The following is a 9,603-nucleotide window of genomic DNA, read 5'->3' as shown; positions in this document are numbered from 1 at the left end:
GTTGAATGGCCTCCTCCTGTTCCTATGATTGAATGGGGTGAATGTTTCAATGGTATCAGGTTGCAGGTGGATTTGCACATGAATCAATAACTGGAGTAAAGAGGGGCCACTGCAAACAGCACAGAGGATAACTAGGCTTGTGACATGGTGTGTTTTCCAGTTACCTAACACCCTAACAGATGTTTTCTCTGCCCTCTCCAGGCTACCTCTTCATCTGCTGGTTTGCAGATCTGCAACTTCCAAACGGCCAGGAGGTGATCTCACTGCGATTCGCCGCCTTTCTCAACGAGACTTACAACGCTGTCACCTTCCTGATCCTGGCTCTGATTGTCGCAGAGACTCACTTCATCGCCAGGCCCCAGCGAATGCCAGCCTCAGCCAAGTGTCAGGTCGTCACTCAACCAGCTCCCGCCAGCCACATGCTGCCGCTAGTGAACGGCGTCTACGTACTGCTCTGCTGGACCATTGCCGCCTCTTACGGAGCCCGCTATTACCCGGACAACGTCCGCATCGCCCGCCAGTGTACAGGAGGCCACCCCCTCGGCCGCTTCCGATGCCTGTGCAGCTTCCACCTGCCGGATCCCTTTCTTGCACTGGTCCAGTTACTGGTTGTGACCAGTTACATCTTCTGCCGAGGTCTGTGCACAGATGGCTCCGAGGCAAGGCACCCAGTTCCCCTGACAACTGTGTCATCGGGGCCGCCGTTATCGGGAGACGCATCATGTCTTCTGCTAAAGGGCAGCCACCTACAAACAACGTGCTCACCTCAGAGTCCAGCAACACAGCCAGGCTACCTTCTCACTGGGCTAGTTGCCACACTAATGCTCTTCCCGGGTCTACCATACCTTGGACTGACTTCTCCTTTAATCAGCTGCTTTGAACACCTCAGCCGGCACTTCTTCGCACAACTTTCTAAATGCTCCCAATATGGTATGGAGCCCATGCAGCCTGGTCCATACAGACTGATTCACCTGCTCCTGCACACCAGTGAAAGAAAAGGCCGCAAACTGTTGGAGAGCACAGGCAAACGAGAAGAGGAAATCTCCCTTCCTGTTTCATGTGACAGCAAATAATTGGGAACAAAAAAAAAACCCCACCCAGCTCCCTTCACAATAAGAAGGCAAAATCTGACACTGAGACACATGAGATATTAGGGTGGGTGACCTTGGTCAAAGAGGTAGGTTTTAAGGAGTGTCCGAAAGGAAAAAAAGAGGCACAGGGAGAGAATTAAAACATAAGAAATAGGAACAGGAGTAGACCATTCGGCCCCTCAAGCCTACTCCATCATTCAATAAGATCGTGGCTGATCTGTTTGTGTTTCGATTTCCACATTCCCGTCTACACCCCATAACCTTTGATTCCCTTGCCTCACAAGAATCTCTCTACCTCCGCCTTAAAATATCCAATGACCCCCCCCCACCCCCATCTCCACCGCGTTCGGAGGCAGAGAGTTCCAAAGTCGCACGATCCTCTGAGAGAAAAAATTTCTCCTCATCTCTGTCCTAAAAGGGCGACCCCCTAATTTTAAACAATGCCCCCTAGTTCTGGACTCACCCACAAGAGGAAACATCCTTTCCACATCCACCTTGTTGAGACCGTCCAGGATCTTGTAAACTTCAATCGAATCACCCCACCACTCTTCTAAACTCCAGTGGAAACAAGCCCAGTCTGTCCAACCTTTCCTCATAGGACAGCCCACTCATTCCAGGTATCAATCTAATAAACATCCTCTGAACCGCCTCCAATGCATTTACATCCTTCCTTAAATAAGGAGACCAAAACTGCACACAGTATTCGAGGTGTGGTCTCACCAATGCCCTGTCTAACTGAAGCATAACGTCCTTATTTTTCTGTTCAATCCCTCTAGTAATAAAGGATAGCATTCCATTAGCCTCCTTCATTACTTCCTGTACCTGCGTACTAACTTTTTGTGACTGATGTACTAGAAAAACTAGATCTCTCTGCACAGAATTATGCAGCCCTTCTCCATTTAAGTAATACTCTGCTTTTTTATTCTTCCTGCCAAAGTGAACAACTTCACATTTTCCCGCATTAAACTCCATTTGCCAGATCTTTGCCCACTCACTCAACCTATCCATATCCATCTGCAACCTCTCACATCCTCTTCACAACATACTTTCCTACCTATCTTTGTGTCATCAGCAAATTTATCTACCATGCCTTCGCTCCCCTCATCTAAGTCACTGATGTAAACTGTAAAAAGTTGAGGCTACCTCATTAGCCACCTCTTTTAAGACCCTAGGATGTAGTCCATCGGGATCCGGAGACTTGCCAGCCCACAGCTCCATCAATTTGCTCAGTACCATTTCCCTAGTGGTTTCAATTTCACCAAGTTCCTCTCTCTCTCTCCCACGTCCTGATTTGCAGCTATTACTAGAATGTTTTTTGTATCCCCTTACAGTGAACACAGAAACAAAATATTTGTTCATTTCATCTGCCAATTCCTTATTATCTACTATTAACTCCCCACTGTCACTCGCTGGAGGACCAACACTCACTTTACTTACACTTTTCCTTTTTAAATACCTGTAGAAACTCTTGCTATCTGTTTTTACATTTCTAACTAGCTTTCTCTCATACTCTTAATTTTTTTCTCCTGGTTAACCTTTTAGTCATTATCTGCTGTTCTTTATATTCTGACCAATCTTCTGTCCTGCCACTCATCTTTGCAGAGTTGTATGCTTTTTCCTGAAGTTTGATGCTTTCCTTAACTTCTTTAGTTAACCATGGATGGTGGGTCCTCCCCTTAGAATTTTTCTTTATAATAGGAATGTACTTATTCTGAATACTCTGAAATATCCCCTTAAATGTCTGCCACTGCTTCTCTATTGATCTATCCTCTAGCCTAGTTTCCCAGTTCACTTCAGCTAGCTCAGCTTTCATCCCCACATAGTTGCCCTATTTAAGTTTAAGATATTAGCCTTAGACCCACTCTTCTCCTTTTCAAACTGGGTGTAAAATTCAATCATATTGTGGTCGTTGCTATCTAGGGGTGTCTTTACTCTGAGGTCATTAATTAATCCTGTCACACTGCACAATGCCAAGTCTAATATAGTCTGCTCTCTGGTTAGTTTCTTAGAGCAGCATGTTCTGGAACCATCGCGAAAGCATTCTATGAACTCCTCAACCAGGCTACGACTGCCAATTTGATTTTTCCAGTTTATATGTAGATTAAAATCATCCATGATTATTGCTGTCCCTTTATCACAAGCACACAATATTTTCTCTTAAATACTTTGTCCTACACTGTGGCTACTGTTAGGGGGTCTGTAGACCACTCCCACTAATGACTTTTTTCCCCCACTATTCCTCATCTCTACCCAAACCGATTCTACATCCTGATCTCCTGAACCAAGGTCATCTCTAACTATTGCACCAATGCCCTCTTTGATTAACAGTGCTAACCTTCCACCTTTACATAGCTTCCTGTTCTTCTTGAATGTCACGTACCCCTCAATATTCAGGATCCAATCTTTGTCGTCCTGCAGGCACATCTCCGTAATTGCTATCAGATCATATTCATTTACTTCAATGTGGGCCATCAATTCATTTACTTTGTTATGAATGTTACGCACATTCAGACAGAGAGCCTTCAGTTTTATCTATTTGTTACCTTTGTGACATCTAGTCTCGATTGTTGATATATTCTTAGGTTTTTTTCTCTGTCCCTTCCTGCCATTCTCAGGCCCTCATTTCTCATGATTATTTTGCTCTCCTGTCTTGACTCTACACCTTGAGTTGCTACCTCTACCCAAGCTTTATCTCGTGCCTGCCAACTAAACAGTGTGATGTCCCACGTACTTTGCTTGTTGCACTATCGTCTTGTGACACGTGTGAGTGTGCGCGTGCGTATGTGCATGCGCATGTCTGTGTGTGTTTAATCTATAAACAAATCTGACTGCAGTTTCTGGCCTACACGGTCTATTAATTTTCACTTTTGCAGCAAGAATAAGTGCTGGGCTACCCAGGTAACCTCAGATGGTTGTAATATTACAATTGGAGGGAGATGGCCTGCTGCCATCCTTCTCCAGCAACTGACTCACTTAGAAAGCAAGTGGTTTTTTTACGGGTAACTCTTGGCCCACATGATCCTGGACTGGCTTGAATTGCCCGAGGGGAAGTTTACCATTTTTTCCCCCCTATTAATCCTGTGTCTCTGGTTACTGTAGTTCTCCCAAGAGTATGTGAGCGTGGGACCAGCTACTCTTTTCCTGCCCCTCAATTCTGCATGTTTGTCTGCATCCAGAAGTTCAGTGAACACCCAGGCACAGTCCAAGAGGCAAGTAGATCTTCTACAAACAAAAAAGCACTAGAAGCAATTAACGTTGAATTAATACAAGAAAAAGTATATATGTCCACAGCAGTTCACTACATTAGGGAATGGCAGCGTTTAACTAGAATGAGTGGAATTTAAAACAGGAAGAGAAGTTTTTTTTCTCTCAGAGTTACTTCAATGATGGCAAATCTACGGAAAATTGAACTACTCCACTCCGAAAAACCTCAGCACAGCAAAGTCTCTCTCAACCTACCTCCTGCTCTTCATCTGACTCTGTCTCCTCATTTTCCGGATCTTGGCAAGTTGTCTGCAAGACACAAAATGCACAGTGAGCACCGAGCACTGGCAGCAACTTGCATTCATACAGTGCCTCGAACCAAGGTGCTTCATAGGAGGGCATTGGGACAAAATGTTGACTCTGAGCTCCAGAAGAATATAGCAGGAGAGGTGACCAGAGGTTTGGTGCAAGAGGCAGGGTTCTCAGTATGAGCTCTGGCCATTACCTTTTTCTGCAGCACATTCCGGATGGCTTTGCAGATTTCGTCCAGGCGTCCTGGCTCCTTTAGCGCGTCCCCTTTGCAGTTCTTCAGCACGTTGTTCATGGACTCCAGAATCGTCATGACCACCAGGCGGTCCTTCTCCTCGTGAATGGTTTTCAGATAGTTTGGGAACACCATGGATAGCAACCTCTGGAAACCTGGAGTGAACAAAGACATGGGATGTATGCTTTGGAATGGGGTGGAGTGCGGGTGCAGGGGGGAGTTAAGGTGGGGGAGGTGTTTCCAGAGCGAGACAGACATTTGTCCCTAACAGAACCTAGTAACTGACTGGATGAAACAGTGCAGCTTGAACCTTGGGCACATTCCCTCCTTCAGTGTGCCCAGGGACCAGCGCAGGCTGACGAGGTTGCATGGAAACCTGAGAGGGCAAAGCTTTTCCCACTCCATTTGCTGGCTGCAGCCTTCAAAGGAGCAGATAAACTCTCCTCCTCCAACAAATTCACAGCTCCCGGTCACATAATGCACCACACATGTATGAGATGATGATCGGATGATCTCTTCCCGGCCGGCTTCCACAACAGGAATCCAGTGAATATTCTCGCTGAGGGGGAAGGAGGTTCCGAGCAAAGAACAAAAGAAAAGTGGTCAACTATTTATTCATGCTTCAATATTTAATTACATCATTGATTAAGGGACCACTACGATTTTTTTTTTATTCATTCATGGGACATGGGCGTCGCTGGCTGGCCCAGCATTTGTTACCCGTCCCTAATTGCCCCTTGAGAAGGAGGTGGTGAGCTGCCTTCTTGAACCGCTGCAGTCCCTGTGGTGTAGGTACACCCACAGTGCTGTTAGGGAGGGAGTTCCAGGATTTTGTCCCTGTGGTGTAGGTACATCCACGGCGCTGTTAGGGAGTTCCAAGATTTTGTCCCCTGTGGTGTAGGTACACCCACAGCGCTGTTAGGGAGGGAGTTCCAGGATTTTGTCCCCTGTGGTGTAGGTACACCCACGGCGCTGTTAGGGAGGGAGTTCCAGGATTTTGTTCATGTGTGGTGTAGGTACACCCATGGCGCTGTTAGGGAGGGAGTTCCAGGATTTTGTCCCCTGTGATGTTGGTACACCCACAGCGCTGTTAGGGAGGGAGTTCCAGGATTTTGTCCCCTGTGGTGTAGGTACACCCACAGCGCTGTTAGGGAGGGAGTTCCAGGATTTTGTCCCCTGTGGTGTAGGTACACCCACAGTGCTGTTAGGGAGGGAGTTCCAGGATTTTGACCCAGCGACAGTGAAGGAACGGCCGATATATTTCCAAGTCGGGATGGTGAGTGACTTGGAGGGGGAACTTCCAGGTGGTGATGTTCCCATGTGTCTGGTGCCCTTGTCCTTCTAGATGGTAGCGGGCGTGGGTTTGGAAGGTGCTGTCGAAGGAGCCTTGGTGAGTTGCTGCAGTGCATCTTGTAGATGGTACACACACTGCTGCTACTGTGCGTTGGTGGTGGAGGGATGAATGTTTGTGGATGGGGTGCCAATCAAGCGGGGCTGCTTTGTCCTGGACAGTGTCCAGCTTCTTGAGTGTTGTTGGAGCTGCACTCATCCAGGCAATTGGAGAGTATTCCATCACACTCCTGTACTTATATCCCCTGGCGATGAAAGCCAACATATCATTTGCCTTCCTAATTGCTTGCTGCACCTGCATGCTAACTTTTAATGACTCATGAACAAGGACGCCCAAGTCCCTTTGGACACCTGCACTTCCCCACATCTCACCATTTAAGAAATAGTTTTTTCCACTAAAGTGAATAACTTTACACTTATTCACATTATATTCCATCTGCCATGATCTAGCTCATTCACTTAGCCTGTCCAAGTCCTCTTGAAGCCTCCTTGCATCCTTGCCGCGTTGCAAGAATCAGTTTTCTGATGAGCGTTAGCAATGGGGGAGGTGCCTCTGCTGCCTTGGGGATAAAATGATGTTTACCATGCTTGTTTGTAATGAGTACTATTCATTTTTCTGTTTTATGTTCAATAAACTTGCCAAGTAGATTACAGCTGGAGCCATGGTCCAACATTTTTCTGCCTACCAAAGAATGAGATTGCAAGGCATCATAGATAGAAAGACTTGCATTTACATAGTACCTTTCACATCCAGAGGACATCTCAGAGCGCTTTGCAGTTAGTGAAGCACTTTTGAAAAGCAGTCACTGTTGTGATGTAGGAATCCAGTAGCCAATTTGCACACAGGAAGCTCTCACGAGCAGTAATGATCAGATAATCTGTCTTTTAGGTGCTGGATTGAAGGCTAAATATTAACCTCAGAAGAATTCCCCTGCTCTTCCTCCAATAGTGCCATGGGACCTTTCACGAGGGGGTAGATGGGGTTTCAGTTTAACATCTCAGCCTTAAAGCCAGCACCTCAGATAGTGCAGCACTCCTTCCGTTACTGGCACGAGGACTGTTGTCTTCGTTGATGGAGCTCGAGTCGGAGTGGGAACTTGACCCCCACGACCTTCTGACTCAGAGACAAGAGTGCTGCCACTGAGCCAGAGCAGACACCACCTCCTCGCAAATATCTCATTCGATCCTGGTGTCTCGCTACATTTACCTATACGCTGGGCAATAAAACTACGCTCTGGTTCAAAAGATCTGCAAGGTTTGTTCCTGGGAATAGCCAACGATGCTAAACCCAAGGAAATATGTAAAAAAAAATGCAACACTGAAACTAATATCCCTTCAGCTTGATGAGCACAAAAGTACATAAAAGTTGCCACTTAATTACATACAGCCTACAAAACAGCAACAGGCCATTCGGTCAATCTGGTCCGTGCTGTGTTTTGGCTCCACACGAGGCTCCTCACATTCTTACTTCACCTCACCCCATCAACATAGTCTTCTATTCTTTTCTCCCTCATGTGCTTCCCCTTAAGTGCATCTATGCTATTCTCAACCACTCTCTCATAGCGAGTTCCACATTCTCACCACTCTCTGTGAAAGAGGTTTCTCATGAGTTCCGAATTATGAAATCATAGAATGGTGCAGCACAGAAAGAGGCTATTTGGCCCATTGCCCCAATGCCAGCTCTTTAAAAGAGTTATCCAAGTAACCTCAATCCCCCCCGACCCCACTCTTCCCCCTATGCCCTGCAAACTTCTCCCCTCCCAGTATTAATCCAATTCCTTTCTGGACATTACTATTCCATCTGCTTCCACCACCCTTTCTGACAGTTCCAGATCAGAAATCATTGTGCAAGAATTCTCCTCATCTCCCCCTCTGGTCCTATTGCCTATTAGATCAAATCTCTGTCCTCTGGTTCTCGATTCTCCTGCCACTGGAGACAGTTAATCCTCCATCAAAACCGTTCTTGACTTTGAAGACCTCAATCAAATCTCTTCTTAACCTTCTTTGCTCCGAAGAGAACAAGCCTCTTTCTTGGACAGCCGACTCAACTTGTCCGGCCTCTTTCAAACAATTGTTGTACGCAGTGTTCAAAGTGTTCCTGCACCTCCTGGAAAATGCTTCACATTGCCTCTTCTCAACACTACTGTAAATTACATCACTTCACGCTTGGCTGCTTAATCTCATCTGCCCCGTGCCTGCCCAATATGCCAATCCATCTGTTTCAGGAATACAAGAATGTTCCTGGGGAGCTTGGGGGTAGGGGATGGAGGAGAGGTGTTAGGTGAAATTCTTACCTTCCAAGTTTTGGTCTGTTGGGTTTTCCTGAGCGACTTTGTAAAGGGCACAGCAAAACTGGCCGACGGCTTCATAAGCAGATTTCCTTACATTGACGTGCGGATACTGCAAAAGATGTCAACGCACTGAAGTTAGTCTTTAGCCTGGGCTGCACCTGGGGTAAAAATAAAATCCACAACAGGAGCAGAGAAGAAAAAGAACTTGCATTTCTATAGCACCTTTCACCACTTCAGGGCATCCCAAAGCACTTCACAGTCAATGAAGTTCTTCTGAAACGTACTGTTCTACTATTGTTGCAATGCAAGAGGACGGCTCCCCTCTTAGGGGAATTGAGAACTAAGGGGCACAGTTTAAAAAGGGTCTCTCATTGAAGACGGAGTTGAGGAGGAAGTTCTTCTCTCAGAGGGTCGTCAGTCTGTGGAATTGTTTACCCCAGAGAGCAGTGGAGGCCGGGTCACTGAATATATTCAAGGGCAAGTTAAACAGATGTTTGATCAACGAGGGAATATAAAAGCTGTGGGGCTTTTATATTCCACTAGAGGGGTTAAACATTGGCTCTCAGTCGAACATCTCACTGAAAAGACTGCACCGCTGACGGTGCGGCGCTCCCTTAGTACTGACCCTCCGACAGTGCGGCTCTCCCTTAGTACTGACCCTCCGACAGTGCGGCTCTCCCTGAGTACTGACCCTCCGACGGTGCGGCTCTCCCTCAGCACTGACCCTCCGGCAGTGTGGCACTCCCTCAGCACTGACCCTCCGGCAGTGTGGCACTCCCTCAGCACTGACCCTCCGACAGTGCGGCTCTCCCTCAGCACTGACCCTCCGACAGTGCGGCTCTCCCTCAGTACTGACCCCCCGACAGTGCGGCGTTCCCTCAGTACTGACCCCCCTGACAGTGCGGCGCTCCCTCAGCACTGACCCTCCGAAAGTGCCGCACTCCCTCAGTACTGACCCTCCCACAGTGCTGCGCTCCCTCAGTACTGACCCTCCCACAGTGCTGCGCTTCCTCAGCACTGACCCTCCAACAGTGCGGCGCTCCCTCAGCACTGACCCTCCGACAGTGCGGCTCTCCCTCAGCACTGACTCTCCGACAGTGCTGCGCTCCCAGTACTGACCCTC

General features: G+C 47.4%; 1 protein-coding gene across 1 annotated transcript in view; it reads right to left on the bottom strand.

The window, feature by feature from the left end:
• Positions 1–4,271: 4,271 nt before the first annotated feature.
• The window catches only part of ipo4 (importin 4), a 57,552-nt gene continuing 52,220 nt past the window's right edge, over positions 4,272–9,603 (bottom strand). Inside the window, exons 22-25 of the mRNA XM_078536255.1 lie at positions 8,484–8,589; positions 4,801–4,994; positions 4,551–4,604; positions 4,272–4,313 (exon numbers count right to left, since the gene is read on the bottom strand). Of these exons, the coding sequence (XP_078392381.1) occupies positions 4,272–4,313; positions 4,551–4,604; positions 4,801–4,994; positions 8,484–8,589 (396 nt within the window). The remainder of the gene's footprint in view (positions 4,314–4,550; positions 4,605–4,800; positions 4,995–8,483; positions 8,590–9,603) is intronic.

This window comes from Cetorhinus maximus, unplaced genomic scaffold, assembly GCF_964194155.1.
Source record: "Cetorhinus maximus unplaced genomic scaffold, sCetMax3.hap1.1 HAP1_SCAFFOLD_1046, whole genome shotgun sequence".
NCBI classification, from domain to species: domain Eukaryota; kingdom Metazoa; phylum Chordata; class Chondrichthyes; order Lamniformes; family Cetorhinidae; genus Cetorhinus; species Cetorhinus maximus.
The sequence above is the reverse complement of the archived record's forward strand: the minus strand, read 5'-3'. Positions and strand labels throughout refer to the sequence as shown.